The sequence below is a fragment of the Polyodon spathula genome, chromosome 24, assembly GCF_017654505.1.
Source record: "Polyodon spathula isolate WHYD16114869_AA chromosome 24, ASM1765450v1, whole genome shotgun sequence".
In the NCBI taxonomy this organism is placed as follows: Eukaryota; Metazoa; Chordata; class Actinopteri; order Acipenseriformes; family Polyodontidae; genus Polyodon; species Polyodon spathula.
This window is the reverse complement of record NC_054557.1, coordinates 7,465,441-7,490,305: the sequence shown is the minus strand read 5'-3', so window position 1 is coordinate 7,490,305 and position 24,865 is coordinate 7,465,441. Positions and strand designations below refer to the sequence as shown.

The 24,865-nt window shown below is 38.1% G+C and overlaps 1 protein-coding gene across 2 annotated transcripts in view; it reads left to right on the top strand.

The window, feature by feature from the left end:
* Positions 1 to 519: 519 nt before the first annotated feature.
* LOC121299236 (death-associated protein kinase 2-like) overlaps positions 520 to 24,865 on the top strand; it is a 31,240-nt gene continuing 6,894 nt past the window's right edge. For both annotated transcript variants that reach the window (XM_041226889.1, XM_041226888.1), the window contains exons 1-5: positions 520 to 598; positions 3,651 to 3,800; positions 14,320 to 14,541; positions 17,787 to 17,925; positions 21,119 to 21,248. In XM_041226889.1, coding sequence (XP_041082823.1) covers positions 3,724 to 3,800; positions 14,320 to 14,541; positions 17,787 to 17,925; positions 21,119 to 21,248 — 568 coding nt within the window. In that variant the 5' untranslated portion in view covers positions 520 to 598; positions 3,651 to 3,723. The remainder of the gene's footprint in view (positions 599 to 3,650; positions 3,801 to 14,319; positions 14,542 to 17,786; positions 17,926 to 21,118; positions 21,249 to 24,865) is intronic.

Here is a 24,865-nt window from a genome sequence, read left to right as displayed (position 1 = left end):
TCAGGACATTTCAGACAAAAGCCCTACTTCCGCTATGTAGAAAGAAAACTAAACATGTGCAGTAAGCGTTATTTTTCATGAAATAAATGATTTTTAAAATTAAACCCCAAACAAACAAAAAAGATATGAGAACCTCTGGCCTAGATAACTCAATCACATGACTGTCAAATCCCGGAGGTACGTTAAAGAAAATTGAATGGGCTGATCCAAACATACTTAATAATGAAGTCTGCTTTATTTGGTGTGCACAATTTATGGTTATTTGTTAAGCTTTTTTATCTATAGAAGTGTACTCCCCAATAAAATGCAAGTAAGCTTAGCCCGCAGTTTTGAATGAGAAGGGTGAATCCTATTTTACAAGCGTGACACATTGAAAAGTTGAGGATTCACAACTGTCCGTACCATCCTGCAAACAACAGAGGTCGCCTGTGAGCAAAAGACCAAGCGACTCTAACACGTGGACGCGCGGGGATCCCTCTGGCGTGACCGCGCACACACTCTGAAACACGCACAGCTGAATTTGGCAGCCTCCTGCCACTTCGCACAGACCGGGCAGGGTTAGAAGAGGTCCCGCATGTCTTGTCAAAAGTTTACACTGGTAAGTACAACATACAGTATATTTAACAACGTATATATCCTGCACTTTCAAAGGTTGTATGTAACATAAGTGTAATAATAATAATAATAATAATAATAATAAAACGTTTTAACCATTTTATTATCGTTTTGAACTCAAGCTGTTAACATATTTTCGCTCTACTTTCAAGAATCTGTACTTGTAGCATAGACCACGTCTAGTGACAGTAGTATTACACTTAACTAACCGGTACCGGTATAAGCAACAAGTTATTTTGAACACGTAAAAAAAAAAAAAAAAAAAAAAAATAGGCATGACCGATGAACACATTAAGAAACATATGAAGATGAAAAGATATGTTGTTGTAAATTTTTATGGCGTTTGGGGTATCCTGGAATAGACTAAAAGGAACGTTTCCCTAAAACAAACGTACTCACAGTGACAAGTTAGATCATGCATCTGCTTTGTCCCAAGTAGTTTTCTCTTGAAGTGCAATTGGTGTACTATTGGATGCGGTAGGCAGAGCTGTACTGTTTACTTACACATTGCGGCGTTTGCTGTAACTTTCAGTTCCTGGATTTATAAGATGACATTACTATTTTTATTGACAAAACATTTTTATACATTTTTTTTTCTGACTTTGCAAAAAAGGAAGTTCAGATAATCAAAGCTAATGTTGATTGTCATGCCAAGTAACATCTGTCAGTCCATATGAGAAATGGCAATCACATAATGATGCTGTTATTTTGTGCGACTTTGTTTGAAAATTACTTTATTGAGTAGTGCTGTTATTTAAAAAAAAAAAAAAAATTACAAAAAAGACACTATTGTAGTATTTTTGTTTGTTACTTTTGTAGTCCGGGATGTCTGCTCCTAATGAGAGTCAGACTTCTCCACTCACAATTCACCTTTACTGTGTTTCTGCAGCATGGATTGAATTTATTCTAAAATAATTATTTGTATACCTTGTAATGCCCAAGCATTAAAATGAGAAAAGCTACATTATTAATGTAATTACTGTATTCTGTACCAAGCAATTCTGTATTCTGTCAGCAAAACACAATGTACTGCTTATGAAAACTTGTGAGTGGCTTGTGAGGCTGGACTTAAAACAGAATAATATAGAGGGATGACTAAGCATTGTATCACATGTGATACAGAAGTGGGCATTACAGGGTTAATACTTTGCATAGGTGTGTTACATGTCCTGGCAATATATCAATTATATAGTCATTTCTTTGTGGGGCGGTCCAGTTAGTTACTCGGGTCAGCGAGCTTCAATCCGGTCATTCCCTTTTTCTGGATTATCAGAACGTTGTTTGGTTCCTTGCAGTGTGCTAATGGCTGATGTTCACAACAAAACGTCAGAAGGATAGAGTATTAGGGCTGGCGGGGGACGGGTGTTGAAAATGAGGTCATACTCATGTCCACTGATGTTTTTAACAGCCCTGGCTGGTTTGTATCACATACTGTTATCTTACTGTTCTGTTTCCTATGCAAAAACAGAGGCAATTAGCGTGCATTTGCTTGCTACAGGTTTTTTTAGGCTGTGGGAATGTTTGTGCAATAATGTACTTGCACGTTTATAGAAATATAATCATATACTTTAGGTAAAATAGAGGTGCTATATCTTTGGCAAGATGCTTATTATAAAGCAATACCCTGCTCATGAAAAAGTGCCATTTGTGCTTATGCCTTGGGGTGATTATTGTTATAACAGAAATTAATACCAGTAGACAGATTACCATTAGGCTTCTTTACTGACAGACTTGCTGTTGTAAGAAGCTTTACAGAATTATTTTTTCTACCTACCTTCTCTCTAAATTTAAGACTAATACAATTTGATATTTCTACTGCAGCCGTCAGCTGTGGGGTTTCTCACTGGAAGTAACAGTATCATTTGTACTGATAACAGGAAACCCCAAAAAGGCAGACTCACTCTGTATTGTTATTGAGAAAGGCATAACTAAGCAGTCATACTTTTAAAATAAACTGTTGCTTCAATTAGTTGATGATTTGAATAAACTGTCACCAACAAAACAACAACAACACAGAACATGTGGATTACAAAATGTATAAACTGTTACAGAAGTACAGTGATTTATTTCATGTTTGCAAACAGCTGTTTTCCATTAACAGCATAATATGTGAATTGATTTCTTTTAACTAAAATGATCCATGTTATCCACAGACTATGTGTTTGTAACAAAGTGTGAACTGTAGCTTCTCAAAAGGGGGGCTGCGCTTCTATCAGGAATTCCTTCACCAGTCAGTCAGTGCCCCACAAATACAAGTCATAATCATTGTCTAAGGAGGTCCAGTGCTTTGGCTAGAATTCAGTAGGGAGTATATATCAGATAATACACTGAGCAACACCCATACACCCACATACATGTCAATGTAGTATTTCTTTTGTAAATTTGATTCAGTTAAGATTTTCAGTACTAGAAAATGTGTGTATGCAGTATTTAGCATTTAAGATATAACGCTATCCGATATCCTTCTATTGTTGTTTTGAACAGTTAAATGTATGTGTTTTGAAAGTCGTTTTATTTACAGAGGTTTCATATTGAATGTTTCAAAGTCCAGTTTGGCTTATGATTATGCAATATTAATACACCTTTGCTCAGGTGGATCCCATGTTCCTTATGCAAAGTTGGCATGGTTGGGAATTATAAAAGGCCTTGCACATTAAACACACACACACATTCTAATGTGAATGGATCTACATAGCATGAATACACTATTCTTTGTTTTATTTTTGGGGGGGGTTGTGAGTTCACACATTGTTGACTGGTTTCACAGATCCAGATTAACACTTATCCCAGATTATGTCCCCTAAGGTAAAATTAGGTTTTCCAAGATTAGTGTAATTCAGGTTTGTGAAACCAACCATTTTCAATTCTTTCACTAACACACAGTCGCAATGTACAGTATATACTATTCCAGCATGTGTTCACTTCTATATATGGATATCATTGCTGAATTGTGTACTTCTGTTTTACAGTAACTTGCACAAACTTGTGAAAAAGTCCTGTGCAGATCTTAACAGATATTAACATTGTTTCTGCAGGAGAGGAGTTATATATGATGGGAAGAAACTGGAAGAGACTGCTAATCCTTTGAGTTTGAGAAGGAAAAGATCAATGAGGAATTCAGGCATGGCTGTGTTCAAGCAACAGAATGTGGAAGAGTTTTATGAGATTAGAGAAGAGCTGGGAAGGTAAGCAAGTACTACAGGTCAAAACACTACATTGTGATTCAGTTCTTTCAACCTAAACAGCATCCAAAAATAAAAACAGTGAGCTGCACACAAGCTGCACTCCGATTCCCCCCTAAGCAGCATCTCAACTTGTGTCTCTTTAAAAAACCAAACAATATAATCAGAAAACAGGATACAACAGTTGAAGAAAGAAAACAACTGAACAAGACACTGTCAGTTATTTAGGATGTAGCCTAATTCCTCCTACAGTTTCATCATGTAGGCATGTGTCTGAAGCTGATTAGCTAATTTCCAGAAGCTGAAGCCCAGCCACATTCATGTAGTAACTGATGTATCATTTCAACACAAGGAAGTTGTAAAACAAGCACCATCAACTTACAATTCATACTGTCCGGACATGTGAAGTGCTTGACCTATCCTTGTTTTTAAAACGGAGAAAATATACTAATTAGGTTTTAGTTTTATTCTGACTGAAGGTCAGTACAATAATGAAATGACCAGGGAAAATAAAAAGGTGTAATGATATTGTATTTTGATTTAATGTTAAGAGAATCCAGCCTAATTTCACCATACTGTATAACATGGTTCGCACCTGACTACAAGGTGATTCACAATACCTTCGGAATTACTGTAGCATATTAATAACAGAAATTGCGTGCAGGAATTAATTGTTCACCAATAACTGTACCGTTATTTATGTGGTGGAGATATGTTTTAGTTTTAGTTATTCTTTATTCAATGGTATGAAAATATCCATAAGATTTTTTTTTTAATATTGTTATTTTGTTTGTCAGTCAGAAGATGTCTTAATTGGCTGAAGTAAAAGCAATTCAATATAATTTCCAGGGGAAGGCTATTCAGAATGAAATAATGATCACATTAGCTGTAGGGTTATTCCTGCTCAGGTAGATTGCTTGACCCCTTAAGTCACTGAGCTGAAACAAGTGATGCAAACGTTACCTGTCTATATGACCCCCATATGGAGAAACATTGTCATTTTTACCACCTTCAGACACCTTCAGAGTCTCACAGCTCTTCTCTGGTTTACACACACCTACCCAGGACCCTTTTCTTCCCTCAGTCATCAACCACAAGCAGAGGAAACACCTCCCCCAGAATCTAGTCCCCTTGAGCTTAATGACCCTGCTCAGCTTCCCTGCACTTGCTTTTTACATAGATGTTAATATGTAATTGTATTGTATTTTATGTCTGCCCCCCTTGTGCAGCCTACCTGCAGTTTTCTTTGTTCACTCTTTTTCAAAAATGAAACCCACAAACTTAAAAGACTCTGGTTTTGTGGTTAAACTCTATAGTATAAGGGGAACTCCACAGTGCAGACATCTGGGATTTATTGACGTGGGACGAGATTTCTTCCAAACGGAAAGTAATGAATGGAACCCATTACTAACTCTCCTCAGTTGGAGTTTGAATTGTGTGTGTGTGTGTGTGTGTGTGTGGTCCAGAGAAAGTTAGCCATATTTAACACTTACTCTAACTGCAAAACTATTTGGAAAAAGTATTAGTTAAAACAGGTATGCATTGCAGATTCTGAGTTTGTATTATGTAAATAATATAAATATGTGCAGTACTTGCGTAATGGGAACACAGCATGCAGACGTATCTGTTGTACTTACTTCTGTGAAAGAGTGAGTCACTGAAAGCAGGAACTTTTTTGGCACTGATTTCATATATTACTATACTGTGTGTAACAGGTCCATAATTGCAATACTGTATACTATATAATAAAAAGCACAATATCAGTATATGAAAAAAAAGTGACTGTAACCTATGATAATATGCATAATGTACTTGTATTATTTAAAAAAAAATTAAAAAAAATCTTGATCCTTGGATAAGACAGTCATTGACATTTACTAAAGGGATCCCAATAAATACATTTCTGTTATTTGTTTTCAAGCATGAAAGTGACCTGAGTCACATGAAAGGCATGGAGATTAATTTTAATTCCCTAGCGTTTAAACCCCATTTAAATTAAAAACGACTTAAAGCAGGAGAGTACCATTTGTTTGCTGTGTTTGAGCGGGTACAAAGGAAACAAGAAATGTCTCAGCCATGAGAATATTTACTTAAGGCAGCTTGAGTGATCCACGATATACACATGAATGATTCATGTAAGCAAGACTTCAGTTCTGGGAATTAACTGTAGTGGTGTCTGTTATGTGGTGGCCTCATAACTTCAGAACATTGTTACTGTAAGTTTAAGGGACATTCGGGGTCCCCGAGTGGTTCACCTGGTAAACGCATGGCTGCCTGGTGTGCAGGGTGAGTCATACAGCCAGGGGAGTGCAGGCTCATGTTCTGGCTGTTCTAAGTCGACAGTCTTCATTGGGGATTCCAGAGGGAGCGTCACATTGGCTATAGTGCACCCGTGGGTTAGAGAGAAAAAACCAGCAGGGACTGTTTCTCCTCATCGCTATTGTTTTATTGTTGTACAATAAAAGACAGCCCACACCTGACATAAACTTTTCGTTGAAATGAATTTCTTGCTTGTGTAAAAAATATGTTGACAAAAGATCACCCCATTCTAACTTCACACACTGTTTGTAATTATGTAGGCCTCCTCTGCCATTCCTGAAATAACGTCCAAGAACCACGCCACTTCTCCTCACCATTGTGTGTGCAAGACAGTCCAGCTGAGATGCAGTGCAGTAACTGATCTCCAGAGTGGGATCGTTATTCCCAGGTGTTCTCTCCGATGTGCCCCATCCTGTCCCACAGTGTGTCAGAGGCCATGCTAGGATTGGAATCTAGCTGGTCCAGTAGTTCTTTGCTGTAGCTACTGAACTAAATTGCCTCCCCCACCTTGTCTTTCTTGGAGAAATAACTGGAAATGCTGAAAGATACCCCCCCCCCCCCCCCACATCAACCACACATTGTTATTCCGTCCTTGACTTCTATTTCTTATTCCCTTTACACACTCACAAAATAATGCATGACCATCAACCGAATGGCAAATCTGTGGTTTTAATTCATGTTGATCGTGCATTTCTAGGTGGATAAGGTATTCGTTGTTTAACCCCTTTCCCCACTGTTCTCCTGAAAACAGATTCCAACTGACATGTTTGCACAGCGGGTGTAAAAGAAATGGATGGTTTGTGGCAAGTGAAGAAGTTCCATGTGAGGCAGGCCTGCTGTCGCTTTTTACAACACAACCAATTACAAGGTGTTAACAGGAAGTACGGTGTGTATACCAGGGCTTGACGACATGTGACGCTCATTATATCACTGTAACACTAACTGGAGTTGTCACACCCTGGCTCACAGCTACTTTAGGTCTTTAGATATTCAAAACCAGGGAATGAGGTGTTTTAATGAGTATCATAATAATACTTGACAAGTAAGCAGCTTCACATTACATTCTCATTATTGAATGTTGCTGTTCCTTTGCTCAGGAGCTGCTCTTTAGTACTAGTTGCCTGCCATAGACATATGTACCATAGACTAGATCAAGCAAAGTGTCTTTTATATCAGTAAGCATATGCTGTATGTAGTTCACAACTGTGTATTGCCACAATACAAAAGGACTCTTTGGCTGATCTAGTCAATGTTGTCTATGTCTGTTTTTTTTTTTTAAAACAATTTTTACATGTGCTGAAAAGCAGGTTGTTATTTATTTCAAAACCATGTACACGTTTATACTACAGTTTGAATAGGTGAATATTTACAACATTCTGTCATAGTCCAGCCTTCTGTGTGCTCTGCTTTATTAGAAACCAGACATAGTTGGCTTACCAGTTTGTTTACATGCCTGTACCTCAAGTAGTTTTAGCTGCAGGCACTACAGTTACCCACAGATCAAACAGTTCTTTTAGTCTGTTTTGAACTTGGGTTTCTTAGCATTGGCGTTCATACAATTTAATGTTGACCAGTATCAGGGCTGTCGTGCAGAGGCAAATAAGAACAACAGTTTCTTTTTTTTGTTTTGCGAACTCTCCTGAAGCCATGGCAGCACTTACCTGATGTGTCTGCAAGGTGTTTAAATGCTTCTCTGCCAGTTTACTGTAGTATACCATAGTGGAAGCATAGCAAAGTGCAGTGAAGCATACACAAGAATAATGGAATTACAAAAAATGTCTCTGTAGCTATAGATAGGAATCTGATGATTTATTGGGCATTTCTATTAATGTCTGAATTACATTGTGTTTCTACTGAAGATGTTTCTTCAAAGGCTAAGTAGCAGAGACAATGAGAGGAGTTGTTTTAGCAGCTTTATTACCAGACTGTCTTTGCCAGTGTTCTAATGAAGATTGCTATTGTTAAATGTCACTGAATGGTGGGCAGGCACTGCCAGTTACAGAAGAGAGCTTGCCACAAGCCAATTGCTGTTTTGAATCTGCAGCTGTTGGGATTAGAAACCCCATAGAGATTGTGAGCCATATTCCTTCCCAGTTGTTAAACATGCTTGGTGTGGATAATAGATTCCAGGATGCCTCTTTTAAGTGGAGTCACAGCTTCCCAAAGGATTTGCACGCCAATGATTATGATACATCCGCCTCTAGAAACAGTACAGCCACAGACTGTCGGCCACTCCAAACATGTACAGTATATTCAGGGTTCAGTTCTTTAGTTCTAGTTGCTAGCCGTAGACATACTGTATGTAACACCTGCTAGATCAACCAAGTGGATTGCAATGGGTTGCATGTGAGGTTTCTCCATGCATTTACCCACCATCACCACTGACTATTTTGCTGTTGCTAAAAGGTGACCAGTCTCATTTTAGCAGGTTGAACAGCTTGTTCCTATTCTGAATTTTCCCATCATAGCTCTTTGCAGGCAGACAAACAAGCCAGGCGTGATGTCAAAGTGTTTCCTGTGATTTGGATAATCAAGGGTAAAAGTATCGCTCCCCCGCCTTAAAATTCCAGGCAGGGTCATCCCAAACATGTTTCACATAATAATTGGAATGAATAGGAAAAATATTGGCACCGTGAGAAATAAACCTGACGCAATTGAATGGCATTAAAGACTTTACTGTTGGGTTTTACCACATCTGGATTAAACTGAATTAAGCAAAAGCCTGTCACACAAACCAGTGATACAGCACTGCTTTTTTTTTGTAGGTTGTGAAGGTATAGCAGGTAAACAGTTGCTCCCAGGTTTATAGAGTGCAAGTATATATATATATATATATATATATATATATATATATATATATATATATATATATATATATATACAATCTCATATTGTCAAATGTTTATTAACAGGTTTTTATGTACATTTTTTTTTTTTTTTAGGGCAGGATGAAAATGTTTATATATAGAAAATAATATTTTTTACCTGGGGGCAGGTTGGCCATTGTTTAGTTGTTGAACATGACCTCCCCCACCCCTCCATCCCACCACTCATCAATGCTAATGCCATGATGCAACCATCAATACTGTCAAACCATTGCAGACCTCAAAAACAGTCTAGTAATGCAGCAGTCTTGATAGTCCACAATGATCCCACCCATTTGTGGTCAAGTATAAATAAATATTAAATGCAAGTAACTAGTGGTAAATCTATTCTGAAACAATAATCCACAAAACCTTTTGCAAACATATACCAAAGAGTCAGAAGACATACAGCTGAACATTAGCTTCCTGTTTGCCTTGTAAATATCAAGCTAGCCTGGACAGAAAAAGTAGACTTGTGCTGTGCCTGTGACCTTTTATTGAGTGTGTGTACTACAAAAGTAAAGATTTAAACAGTAAAACACTTCACTTCAGTTTGAGTTAACGGTACTAATAAAATAGTTTTGATCGAACCAACACATTTGGTTCCAAAAGTCTGATGAACCAGCTTTCTTGAATGGGGTAAGAATTCTATTGAGTGGTGTTTTGTAAACCTCAGCTTACTTTTCATATCTCTGATACTCTACCCAGGCATGAGTGGATTTGCAGAAAGCCTATCCAAACCAACATGAGAATATGAAACCCGATCTGGGATAAACTGAAAGTGTTTTCTAAACCCACACAGTATGGTATGAACAAATGGCAAGGATACGGGGCACTAAATACAGTTGCTTGGGAAGAGGGGTAGCATTGGCATTTTGAGCAAATTCATTGGCCATCGGTAAAAGGTTGGAGAGAGACAACAGGTGTGCCTGGCCAGGCAGACTGTAGCTATTATTAACACAAAGATGCTGATTGCAGGGGCCAGCTCGTAGTTTTCAGGAATCCCTTGAAGGCTCTTGTTTGTCTGGTATTCATGCAAAATATCCTTTTGTTTTTGGTTCCTTTTGATATGAATGCTTTCATAGCTTGTCCTGTTAAGCTGCATGCAAACTGCAGCTGCCGTGACACTTCTCTGTTTGACATTGGAGGGTGTGTCTGTGGTGAAGCAACTCTTTCGAGTGTGTTCATGGGTTCGCACTTCTGTTAAACACTGCATCTTAACAGTGTCTTAGCTTCCTCATGTCCTTTCGATATGCACACAGCTGATAAGTTTGTATAATTATTTACTAGGGGGTGGCTGCAAGATCGAAACAAACCAAATACATTAAATATTGAACATTTGAAATGGTTAGCTTTCTTAGAGGTGTATAGTCTTATGTAGAAAATATACTGTTTTTATACATGTGAATTTGAAATTCTGCCACATGGGTATTCAATTAATTAGAAACTTTAAGGACAAGAAAAAGTCTTGTTCAGGGATGGAAATAAAACTTGATCCATTCAATCTCGTAGTAAAACCTGGAATGGGTGAAACTGCTACCAACAGGTGTCTTATTTCCATCCCTGCCTTGTTGCAAATATCAGCTATTGTGGTCTATTATAATGGTCTAAACAGTGGTGGATCTAAGTAGATATAAGGGTGTTATACTGCAAAATTGAACCTCAGTATTGGAAATGTTTAAAGGCACAACATTGCTATTATTTGAGATGTTGCTATTAGATTAATTCATTTAGAGACTCTCATGTCAGTTCTTATGGTATTGAGCCAGTAGCATTTGTGATGAATAATTACACAGTACATTTGGACAAATATTTCATGATCCTACGGTACTTTCCATGGGGTTACAAGCAGTACGTAGTGGAGTGAATGCGAGTGTTTGGGTAGGTCCCACTCTGGTGCGTTTGAAATATATCAGCTTGTCTACTCTCTGACTCTCTGGTGCTGGAAGCAGACTTGTGGCTTCAGTTAGCTGGCTTGGGGACTCTGGGGCATTGTCTGAATGCTCTTACATACAGAAGGACGCTGTACAAAATCTGCTGCAGCTGCCTATTTGAAATCACTGTACCTTCCAGTTGCTTTCACTTGAGATGCTTTGCTGTATGAAAAAGTGCAGTGTATGTACAGGAAGTGAGTTTGGTTAAAATGAGAGAAACAAGGTGATGGTTTTCAACAGTCTTAAAATTGTTCAATACTTAAGTCTGTATAGAATAACATTTGACATCAGGATTGTATTTAGTATTAAGCTACACATCTTTTTTTTTTATTCAGCTGTTATGTATTGTAGCAAATACAATAAACCGAAACTGGACATATAAAATAAAATAAAAATGTATATTAACTTTAGATTTGCTCTGTGCATTCACATGTCATGAGATAATAACTTGTTATCCAGCATTTCAGACTATTCCCAAACACTGGAGATAAGGGACCCATGCATACCCATGTTAATGTAACATGCATTTATCTTATGAGCCAGTTGCTGCCAAGCTGTGCCCCAATGCATGTCTGTGGTCTAGTATTTTTTGAACTGTTCCAACAGCAACTGGTGGGCATTCCAAACATAGCGGTTTGACGACAGCTTCTATCTTTAGGGTAGTGGGTATCTAATCAGGAACTGCTCTGCATGAGGAAGTGGTGTCTAAGTTTACTCGCTCGCAGACAGTAGCAGAAAAAACAGATGGGAAGCAGCATCCCTCCACCAAGCTTTTTCATTCTCTTTCCGATTGACCTTGTCAGGATAGCTATGGTAATTCATACCAAATTTTAGATCTCAATGTTCTTTTCTTGTCAGCGATATGCTACTGTCTTTAGTCACAATACAGTGGGTGTCTTTTAAACCTGCTATATCTCTTCTATGCAGAACCAAGGCTGACACATGAGTTTCCAACCCATTTATTGACCAAGTATTAGATTAAGTATTTAAAATGCTGTCTTTCGCATTAACTGCAAAAGCGTGGAAGTGATTACAAGGCGTTCGCTTTAATGTCATCATTTATCCACAAGAATGTATAACTCCTCTGCGTGCAGTTTTAGTTTGCATTGCCTCTGTCTGTCCCCTGCGGAGGGCTGCGTCTGTTGATCACTCTTTTTCGGTCAATGTAAGCCACCTCCACCTTCACAATAAGATACTGACCAAAATATATGCTTTTTATATCACAGTGGTTACGGGTAAGTCTTGTACATTATTGTGTACATTAAATTATCACTCGCAATGCATGTAGTCTGCACACTGTGGTATGTAATTTAGCCAAATAGTGTGCAAGTAAATTATTGTGTTCTCTGTTAGTAAATGGGGCAGTACATTTAGATTTATGGTGCACGTTATGCACGTTATACTACTTAATGTGCATGTTGCAGCTACATTTAGTGCCCTTTCATAAATGAGGAACCTTGTGCGCAGATTTTAGAAGTTGAACTCCAAATCATCTTTGTCTTTTTTAAATGGTGGGATTTGCATCATTCAGCTAAATCTTAAACCTAGACCTATAAGGCTTTTAAAAAGTTATCTGTTTCAATGGCAACAGTGTATTCACAAGCATTTACAGAACAAAGAAAGTGTGTGAGTATATTCTGATTTTGTAAGATATTAAGGGGTTTATCTGTTTCAGGCAATTTTCGGTAAAAAGGTATGTTTTTTTTGGTTATCTAAAAAAATAAAGATGTATATCAAAGACAGAACATCAGCGTACTTTGTAAAGCCGAGATAAGGGTCTTCCTGTTTATGCAGTTTCTTTTGCTGTGAATCAACAAATATTTCAGTATATTAAGCTTTACCCTTCTAAACTGTAAAAGCTGCTTATTGACACTTTCTAACAAAGCTGGCAGGTTTTTATTTTTTCTTGCTCCTTGGTGATTCACTGTCACACTTGTTAAAACTAGCGCGCCTAAGTTGTTTCTACATAGACTTGTAGCATTAGGAGTGTGTTAACAGGCACTCAAACCTGTCAACCTGGCCCAGTGTTATGAGCAAGGATCATAATGCTCTTTTAAGAAAGCAGTTTTTTCTGGTTTTCTGTCTTTACTGTCTTGTCTTCTAAGTAGTGTACCAGCATGCTGCTTGTTTGCTAAGTGCCAGGGGGGCTCTTTGTAAGAATGATGCTACTTTCCTATAAAAACACTTGTCTCTGGCTATGTCCTGCACCACTATCTGATACCATTCATCTTAGTGAGAACATGAATCACTGAATTGGCTGGTTACTAAATGCCTTCTTTATATGAAGGCAGGTAACAGGGTATTGAAGCTGAAGGGATTCCTCCATCGCATTGGAATGTATAAACAAATCTAGTTTTCTTTCAAGGTAAACTCCTGCCTGTTGATATTATACAAATGTATATTTCTAAGTGAGATTATCATGGTCCACCATATGATCTGTCTTTGCCTTAAACTGGAAACCACAATAGTTACTGCTGTCAAAAAATAACTAAGGAACCAAGACAATTAAGGAGAAGTCAACATTCTTAACATACAGTAATATAGGTGGCTGAGGATCTCACTTCTCCTGGTTGAGAGGTACTGAAGTTTGTCTGTCAAAATAGTGAAGCAGACAAACATGTCTATATAGCTACAGCAATACTAATTTTTTTCTTTCTTTTACTAGTGCATGTGTGTAAAAGATCATCTCAGTCTGATTATGTTCTTCTTCATTTTATTGGAGCAAAGATTGAAAAACTTCCAAATAAAAATATAGTATTGGCATTTTACAGTAAAGGAGTATCACCTTGGATTACATCAACTATTTAGTTATCCCAGGATGACCTCTAATAAGAAGTAGTTAATGCAATCCACGGTGAATCCTGTAAAAGTGCTGTAAAATGCTCTAAAATCCAGCTGTGCTTTACTCTGGGTGGTGTATTAACCTATGTGTTTATTATTTATTATTATTATTATTATTATTATTATTATTATTATTATTATTATTATTATTAGTGCTCAATCCCTTAACACTGGTTTTCCTACTCGTACAATAATGTCTTCCTGCCAATGGGTAATCAGTTCATTTTTAAGAGCATACACCCTGAGACTTTAAACTAACACAATAAAACTGTCAGTGGGCCTTTCTCACCCACACACAGGCCTCCATGGTGTGACTCTGCAGCGACTGTGTGTACTGCTCTTAGTTTCCAGCGAGAGTGACAGCTTGCTGTGACTATTTGGAAACGTTGTAAAACTGCCTGATCTTTTGATCGCCATCCCTCATTTTTCCCTTGAGGGAGGACAATAGCAGGACAGGATGTTGCGTGGTAGATGATTGTATTGACACAGTATTCTGAAATTCAAAAACACTGGGAAGCTTTGTTTGTCTAAACAACGCTAATGGATTTTCTTGTGTCTCTGTAGCGGGCAGTTTGCTATTGTGAAGCATTGCAAGGAGAAGAGCAGCGGGCTGGAGTACGCTGCCAAGTTCATCAAGAAGCGTCAGAGCCGTGCCAGCCGGCGGGGGGTGAGGCGGGAGGAAATCGAGCGCGAGGTCAACATCCTCCAGCAGATCCAGCATCCCAACATCATCACCCTGCACGATGTGTATGAGAACAGGACCGACACGGTTCTCATTCTGGAGCTGTAAGTCAGGAAAGGAGTTCCTTCTTTTCTTCAGGGGATAAGGATAGCGGGAACAGGAAAGAATGCATTTGTTTCACAGAACACCACCTTCTTGAAAACGGAACTCCTTGCTTGTCAAACTTCTAAATTATTGCACTTTTTTCACATTAGCTTCCTGTGTATCATTTAAAAGACACGGTGTATTGCATGTTACACCCTGTTACAGCCATTTGGCTGCACCTGATTTAGCAGCGTAATGCTAAAGCAATGCAAACTCCCTAGTTATAAAGCATTTTGCTTTAACCCTGTTTGTCTGTGTGCTAAGTGTTTATTTACTTCAATGGTTATTACTACCTGAGACTACAAGTTTCCTTTCATGATATCATGATATCATGTACATGGTACATTACACATTAAAACACAAGTTAGTGTAAACATATAAACAGTCACACCAAGCAAAAGCGTGATTGTCACCCTGTGTGTCTCAATATAAATGTAAGTATTGATTTCTGTGCTTCACGCTAACTTCTCAAGCAAAATGTGACTTGGAGCCTGTTGTACAGTAATCAGCCCTGGTATGTAAAAAGTTAAGCATGGGTTCATCCCATGCTTCTTTTCTGTTCGAAAAGTGCAGGCTTGTGTGGGTATATATTATCGCTGCGTACAGTAAATGGGAGAGAAGTATGTCTACAGTCTTACATTACAGTTACCATAGGGGATCAGTGTAGTGGGCATTACATCTCCATATGTTATATTATCACAATGACAGCTGTCAAAACATGGGACTATTAAGCAACTTGTAATCAGCACAATACATGATGCATTGAGTTTAAAGTGTGAAAGTAAAGAAGGTGTGTGCTTGCTAAATGACTGATCCAGTATTTGGCTGCTCAAGTGATTATTAGAGTGTGCATTGTGGGCAGGGCAGTGGACTAAACGAAACACATGGTTAGCTGTTGTTTTAATTGAGCACCCAAGTACAAGACGCTTACAAGTACATGTGGTTTCCACAATACTGTAGCTTTATACATTCACACCCCCTGTACAGTTTCAAATAGTACAAGAATGAAAATCTGTGTAAAATTTTACTGGCACTAGAAAATCAAACATTGTTATAAATAACAAATAAATAAATACATTCGGTGACAGTTGATTTCAAATAGTAAAATGGACAAAAAGCAGGAAACAAAGAAGTGGAAACAAGCCAAACACTGTGAGATATGATGTAACCCTTCCCATAAAGTTTAGAGATGATTAATGCCCAAGTGTTTAGACTCTGAAAGGGTGGCGTGTGCGTTCTGGGCAGACTGACAGGGCAGAGTGCAGTGCTGTGGCATTCTGAAGAGAACGTGTACAATGCAAAAGACTAGCAGCCCCAACTGGCCCATAGGACTGAACTGACAGTGGCCTCACACAAACATTCTTCCTCTGTTTCTGTACAAATTAAACACTGACTGCTTTCCTGTGAGGTTCTGTCTCATAACCCTGAGTTTCAGTACCAACAAGGTTTGGAATCTGTGACTCTAGAAATGTGTCCAGTATTCTGTCAGTGTGATAGAAATGGTACAGAGTATAGAATTGTTTTAACCAGGATATACATATTTCTGTCCCCTGTGGAAGCATATCCCAGGCAACAGGGATATAGTGATGGGATGACTGTTCAGACATTCGCACAGCATGTCACTCTTTACAGCATGTCACAGTTTCACTTGAATGTAGAGAATTGCTTATTCAATTATCAATAGACTTAGATCTTTTAGCAGAACATTCATTTTAAAAATCAATTTTCTCACATCAAAACACAAGAGCAGTAGAAACCTTTCAACAGTGTGATTTGAAAAACATTACAAAGTCACAAGTCTTTATTAAGGTGTGTCTGTACTTTAGTGTCAGCTTTACAGAATGGTTGCAACCCCCACCCCCATTTATAATAAGGTTATTATATGTGTGTGTGTTATATTCATAAATAATCATTTTTACTAGTTGTACTAGCTGCAGATAGTAAATTATTGTCAGCATAAAGACAATCTTATTACTTGTTTAATTTCTTGAGCTACATATGTAGTGTTAGAAAGCTGCACAGCTAAATGTAACAGAAGTCTAGTAACGAGACGCCTTCCAGTATAGAGAAGAGGTAGAGCAGGACATGTTGATGTATTAACTCTTGATTCAGTCACTCAGCCAACTGTTATTTAAATATAATATCTATTTTATATAGCGCCTTTCACAGTGGACCACCATCACAAAATGCTTTACAGAGTTAGGCTGTGAACTGTGCGTTATGTGCAGAGTCGCTTACAGTAGGACGTTGATTTAACATCTCATCTGCAGAATGGAGCACAAGGAGGTTAAGTGACTTGCTCAGGGTCACACAGTGAGGGGGTCAAGCAGTAGCAGAGGTGGGATTTGAACCAGTGACCTTCTGGTTACAAGCCCCCTGGACTTTAACCACTGGACCACACTGTCTCCTGTAGTATGAATGCATTGACCTAACATAAGGTGGTTTGTTATGTGATTCTTCTATCTTTTTTCATCAATCAACAGCAATGTATTGCAAGGGGGGGAACTGATCCTGATTACTGTACAGAAGCAGCACTCAAAAACACATGCAGGGTGTGTCACTGATTTGCCAATGGGCCTGACTGACTACAGCTATTCTGGCAGTTCTTTGTACAGAAGCAGACACTGTGGCTCCATTATCATTTGATCCTGTGCATTTAGCAAAAGGTGTATTTTACTAATGCAGGTCTGTGCAGCATCACTAGTCCATTGTTGTTTCCTAATGTACTAATATACAAATGGCCAGAAAAAGATTTGTTTGATACAGATGGTTGTTTGATACAGATATATAAAAAAAAAAAACGTGCATCATATTAATACATTAATGGTGGGGGCCTTGTATAACATTGTTGTGTCTCAATAGAATAACAACAATCACTAGTTATTATCATGTTGCTATAGATCCTTTCTAAACAAAACTAGGGTATTGGAACATCACCTGACCCTGCATAGTTTTAAGCTTTGTGGGGAGTGTTTATACTCATACTTAGTTGTGGCAGGATAGAAGTTGAAATTGTGGCAAGTTGAAATATATATAACAAAAACGTCAGCAGCTAAATGACTTGTGGGAGATGTTAAGTTATTTTTATGTAGGGTTATTGACCCTATAAAGGTGAATAAATACCAGCCAGAATATTTGTGATTTGACTGGGTCTAGATACAGCAGATTGACAGTGGTTCTTCACATCTTGTTTACTTGGTTTCAGGGTGTCTGGAGGGGAGCTCTTTGATTTCCTGGCACAGAAAGAGTCTTTGAGCGAAGAAGAAGCGACCCAGTTCATGAAACAAATCCTCGATGGGGTCAACTATCTGCACTCCAAGAAAATCGCACATTTTGATCTCAAGGTTGGTTTGTCAGGATGTTTTGTTTGCGCACGTACTTAACAGCACTGCAAGCGAATAACAAAGTTAATTCTTGCTAGAGGCGTCATAAATACATCTGTACTTGAACATGTGACCCTAAGGCAATTATTTGAAAAAAAAAAAAAAAAACATTCTGGAACAGTGATTTCACCAAACAATGCTACTGTAATTGCACTTCTAATTCTAGGTATTATTGGCCCCATTTCTTGTTTATACTTAACACTTACCACTTCTGGCAGGATAAATGGGCCTCACCCGAGTCAATAGCTAAAAGATCAATAGCTAAATGACTTCTGGGAAATGGTAAGATCATTTAAACACTTTTTTATAGGGTTATTGACCCTATAAAGGTGAATAAATACCAGACACTATACAATCAAAGTTCAAGTCTTAACTAAAACTCCACTGCATTTGTTAAAATGCCAGAAACATATCTTCTGCACCTCTGGAAATAACACCTTTCTGACTGCGAGAAATGATATAAGACATAATCATAATAAATCTAAAAGGAATAGACATGCAGTTTTTTTTTTTTTTTTTTAAACATTTTGTCCATGTAGAACGCTTCCGTTTTTTTTTCCCTGTAATTATCTCATGCTTGTACATGCTTGTGTTTCAGTGCTGTCTACTGGATTCCAGAGACCTCTAGAGCTCTGTGGAAGCAAAACTACCAACCTGCTTATACAATTAAATTGCCTGTTACTAGATTTAATATTATGTTTTTTTTTATGCTTATCTTTCATAAGTCAGTGAGCAGTGTGACTATTTAACCATTTGGATATCAGAACACCTGCTGGCACCTCCTGTATTCTCATATGATTTGTAGTGACTCTCAACAAGCAAAGAATTGCTATCACACAAAAGTGGGGCCACTTTCTAAGAAAAGACAGGAGCCCATGGGGATACAGGGTTAAAATGGCACACACAGTGAGACTATGTCAGATGATTTTCTGCAGCTTTCAGTCTTAAGGAAAAATGAATCCCATTTAGGTCAGTAGCCTCCTAGTGAGTGCCAAGCAAACTAAGTTGATTAGCCTTCTGTACCTAGCAGTGTACCAGCAGACCCTGGAGCAGGACATTAAGTTCTGCCAGAAACCAGAATTACTTCAAGTGACTTGTGAGGACATTTGTAGCAGTAATAAGTGATATTTAAAAGGAATGATTCAATGAAGAATGTGTTGATGCAGAACTTGAAGACTTCCATTAAATAACCAGATCCCACAATGCCAGCCATTCTTAGTGATTGTCCTTGGCAACATGGTCTGTATAGTTGAGAGGGATTGTTAATGAGAAGGAAAGGCTTCAGATTCCGGGGTGATACCAATTTAGGATTCTGGGAAGACAGCAGTGTGGTCTCGTGGCTGGGCTTTGGAAGTGGTTTCCTTTGTCTGCAGTTTCAGTAACAGGAGATTTCATGACACCAGCTGAGACTACAGATTTAGTTTAACTGGTTGATTTTTTTTTCATAAAAGCCCCATACAGGTGAATATATTTAGCTGTGATAAATAAACACATAGCTGCCATTTTTAAAGATATCATTTAAAATTAAAAATTTTCCCCTTTTACGTGAATGAAAAATGTGTTAGTTTGCCACGTTAAATATTCACTGGCCTTTTTTCAGCTTATCATTCATCTACTGTGTATTTTCTCTGCCTAACAATGCTTTACCATCCTTCTGTTTCATTTACATACCTGTGCTTAATCATGTTTCACTGGGTATTACTACAGTGCTATACACAGTAAACCTTTAGAAGAGCTATTAAGTGGACTCCATCGTCTGTCAGTGAGCTGTTCTCTGTGTTTTTGGAATATACTGACAGAGTATATTTATATTTTTATTAACTCCCAGACTGCTTTCAAAACAAGATAAAGTGATGCTCCTGAGGGAACAGCAGGATCAGTTTGAATGTGGGTGTTGCTCACTTCAGTGAAGGGCTGACAAACAAGGCTTTTATTTGTGATTCTGTACTGAACAACAGAACATCAGCATATATGACCATGAGGCAAAAATAAACTGCTCAATTCGAACCAGCTAATTTGGAGGTTACTTTGGTTAGATAGATGTTCATCTCTAAAAGTACATTTCCTGAACTTGGTTAGTGGCTTTTTCTGTTTGATGCTATGGGAAATGTATTTTGTAGTGTCATTTTAGAAGAAGAAAAAAAACAAAAAAACAACATGCTTACTTTTGTTTAAAATTGCTATTAAAAATACATATATATAACTATGAACACATTATATATATTATATATATGATATATATATATATATCTCTATATATATATATATATATATATATATAATATAATGAAACATTCACCAGGAATCATCTGCTCTGCAGCTGTAAGATAACAGGAACAGGAAGCAGCAATTTTAATAAACTCTGAGGGATTGAGTCACACTTCCACGTAGAATGTATATGTAGCTCTATTGCGTGGGTGACAAGGTGGTGTGGTGGTTAGCGCTGCTGCCTCACAGCGCCAGGTCCTGGGTTTGATTCCGGCCTACGGGGCTGTCTGCCTTGCACCCTGTGTCTGCCAGGTTAGGCTCTGGGTCACCACGACCCTATAAAGGATTAAGCGGTTAGTGATAATGGATGGATATAGCTCTATTGCCACTAATGAGAGGCAGCAGTTTGCATTCATTTGTGCAAAATACATATTTAACATACATTCAAAACACAGAAATTCATAATTTTTTGGATAGGTGATAGTCTTGAACAGTGGTAATATTGTGTCAGTTTGGCGAGTTATGCAAATACTGTAGTTGCATTTTTACTGCTTTGCTTTGTTGGATTGCTGATCCATTGCTGAAGTTCCATGCAAAAATATGCTACACTATTCTTAATTTAACAAAACTCTAGTTTACTACAGTACAGTGGATCTCGGTTGTGGCACTTTCAATCCATTCCTTTTTCAAACCATATCCTTAAACATTGGCTTTCAGTCACAGTTCCATCTTGTATTTAAGTGATTGTTCACCAATTCTGTGGGTTTTTCAGTGAAACAAAAGGAATAAGGCTTGACTTTGCAGCTCTACTATGCAGGAGCCTGTGCTGGATAAAGATAAAGATTCTGATGTGAAAGTATATTATTAAAGAGCACTGGGTTCAGTTCTGTGACCAATCTTCTTGTTGAATATAATAACAGTAACCCTTTCTTTGTTCTTTTTCTAGCCAGAAAACATAATGCTGCTGGATAAGAACGTTCCTTTGCCACGTATCAAACTGATTGACTTCGGCCTGGCTCACAAAATCGAAGATGGAGTTGAGTTCAAAAACATTTTTGGAACTCCAGAATTTGTCGGCAAGTGCCCAAAATAACTTAGACCTTCCAGTCATTTATAGAAAGATAAAACTTAAAAAAAAAAAAATCTTGGAAAGGGTTCAGATCAATTTGTCATGGTTTTGAAATATAATCTTATATTTCCTTTGTTTTATTAATTAAGTCACTGCCTACAGCTGTAAATCAATAAATCAATTATTGTAAGGTGACATTGGTTTTATGATGTTTTAATATTTTTCAGAAAAATATGTTTTAATATTTTTAAGAAAAATAAAAAAAACTGAAATATCTTGCTTGCATAAGTATTCCACCCCCACACATTAATATTTGGTAAAGCCACCTTTCGCTGCAATAACAGCTTTAAGTCTTTTGGGGTAAGTATGTACCAGCTTTGCACACAGTGTCGGAATGATTTTGACCCATTCTTCCTGGCAGATTTGCTCCAGGTTGTTCAGGTTGGTTGGACGACACTTGTGGACCACAATTTTCAAATAGTGCCACAGATTCTCAATGGGATTGACATCAGGACTTTGACTGGGCCACTGTAGGACATTCACCTTTTTGTTCTTGAGCCACTCCAATGTTGCTTTGGCCTTGTGATTGGGATCATTGTCCTGCTGAAAGGTGAATTTCCTCCCAAGCTTCAATTTTTTAGCGGACTGAAGCAGATTCTCTTGCAGTATTTTCCTGTATTTTGCTCCATCCATTCTTCCTTCAATTGTAATAAGATGCCCAGTCCCTGCTGATGAGAAACATCCCCACAGCATGATGCTGCCACCACCATACTTCACTGTAGGGATGGTGTGACTTGAGGCATGGGCAGTGTTAGGTTTGCCCCACACATAGCGCTTTGAGTTTTGGCCAAAAAGCTCTATCTTGGTCTCATCTGACCACAAAACCTTTTCCCACATCGCAGCTGGGTTACTCTCATGCTTTCTGGCAAACTCCAGATGTGGTTTCAGATGGTACTTTTTGAGTAACGGCTTCTTTCTTGCCACCCTCCCATACAGGCCAGTGTTATGCAGAGCTCTTGATATGGTTGACTGGTGCACCATTACTCCACTCCCAGCCACTGAACTCTGTAGCTCCTTCAAAGTGATTGTTGGCCTCTCTGTGGCTTCTCTCACAAGTCTCCTTCTTGTTTGAGCGTTGAGTTTTGAGGGACGGCTTTTTTTGGCAGTGCCTGTGTGGTGTGATGCAGCTTCCACTTCCTGATTATTGATCCAACTGTGCTCACTGGGATATCCAAACACTTGGATATTATTTTGTACCCTTTCCCTAATTTATGCATTTGTATTACTTTATCTCTAACTTCTGTAGAATGCTCTTGGTCTTGGTCTTAATTTTCCTTCAGATTCACAGCCTTATCAATGATCCTTCAACGGTGGGGTTTTTATCCAGAAAATGTGACAGTAACTTTAATGGTTCACAGGTGGAGGCCATTGGTAAGGTAATTGTGTCCTCATTAGGGCAATTTCTTTCATCGGTGCAAACTGGGAGCTTCCACAGCACAGGGGTTGAATACTTATGCAAGAAAGATATTTCAGTTTTTTATTTTTCTTAAAAATATTTCCCAACATAAAACTAATGTCACCTTACAATAATTGATTCTGAGTTTCAGTGTTTAAAAATAAAATATCAAACAGAACGTCATTTCAATGTACCATTTGTAATTCAGTAGTATGAGAAAATTGGTCAGGGGTCTGAATACTTTTGCCACGCATTGTATGTCGTATAGTATACAGTGTAGCAGTTTTTTTTAACAATACAGATATTATTACAACAAAATGTTGTTTTAGACTGTTAAGTGAAATATTTCTTGACAAATGTCACCTCAGTGGTACCGAAACTAGCCAAATGATGGCCTCCTGGCACAGAAGCCATGGTAGCAGTACAATAAAATCGAATAAAATCTTGCTCAATAATATTACATTAACATATTGAATTACATACACTTAACGAAAAACTGACAAATTAAAAAATGTGGCATTTTGAAAGCTAACATGAAATATTGTGCTGCTATTTTGGCTTCCAGTAGACTTGCGATATCATTTTGTAGTTTATTTGATTACATGATGTTAATGAAAGATCTAAGCTATGTTCCACGGCATCAAAAGCCTGTAAATTACTCCACTATCCCTTGACAAAGGTATGTTAAGCATATCAAAACGTTGGGAAGATGGCTCTTTGAGCAAAAACTGTATGTGTGTATGTGTGTGTGTGTGTGTGTGTGTATATATATATATATATATATATATATATATATATATATATATATATATATATATATATATATATATATATATATATATATATATATATATATTATATATACACTGAGTGTACAAAACATTAGGATCACCTTCCTAATATTGAGTTGCACCCCCTTTTGCCCTCAGAACAGCCTAAATTCGTCGGGGCATGGACTCTACAAGGTGTCGAAAGCATTCCACAGGGATGCTGGCCCATGTTGATTCCAATGCTTCCCACAGTTGTGTCAAGTTGGCTGGTAGTGGATCTCTACTACAAATAGCTTGTTCCATCTCATCCCACAGATGCTCAATTGGATTGAGATCTGGTGACTGGGCAGGCCACTACAGTAAGCTGAATTCACTGTCATGTCCTAGCTTTGTGGCATGGGGCATTATCCTGCTGAAAAAATCCATTAACAGATGGATACACTGCTACCATGAAGGGATGCACCTGATTGGCAATGATGTTCAGATATCCTGTGGCATTCAAACGTTGCTCCACTTTTATCAAGGGGCCCAATGTGTGCCATGAAAACACACCCCACACCATCACACCACCACCAGCAACCTGCAGTCTTGACCCGCGCTATGATGGATACATGTACTCATGTGGTTTTCTTCATACCCTAGTCCTCCCATCAGTGTGAAACAGCAGGAACTGGGATTCATCAGATCAGGCAATGTTTTTCCAATCCTCCAGTGTCCAGTGTTTTTGTTCCTTAGCCCACCTCAACCACAGTTTCTTGTGTTTTGCTGAAAGAAGTGGAACTCTGTTGGGTTGTTGGCTGCCATACCCCATTCGTGTCAAAGTACGACGAGTTGTGTGTCTTTTATGGGTCTTTCGGCACCAATATTGTACAGGACTGTCAGTTGACTAACTCTGTCTTGCCCATTTACCCTCTGAATGGCACACATACACAATCCATGTCTCAATTGTGTCAAGGCTTAAAAATCCTTCTTTATCCTGTCTCCCCTTCATCTACACTGAATGAAGCGGATTTAACAGGTTACATCAATAAGGGATCATAACTTTCACCTGGATTCACCTCATCCGTCTATTTCATGGAAAGAGCAGGTGTTCCTAATGTTTTGTACGCACAGTGTAAATATATAACGTATATATTTAGGGGTCTACCAAAATCATGATTTCCACGAAATTGAGGGGTCACCATGAAATTCACCTCTTTAGGGGCCAATGCATACCGAACAAGTATGGAGAGGAAAAAAAAAAAAGAAACCTTGTTTAAATGAACTACTGCACAATGCAAGCGCCACAAACTACGTATCTTCCTTCTGTAGAGAGCCATTTTTTATTCCTTCGCCGTCCTGTGTGCATTGCACTTAAGCACAAAACAAGCAAACAAAAAACGTCCACAAATAACATTT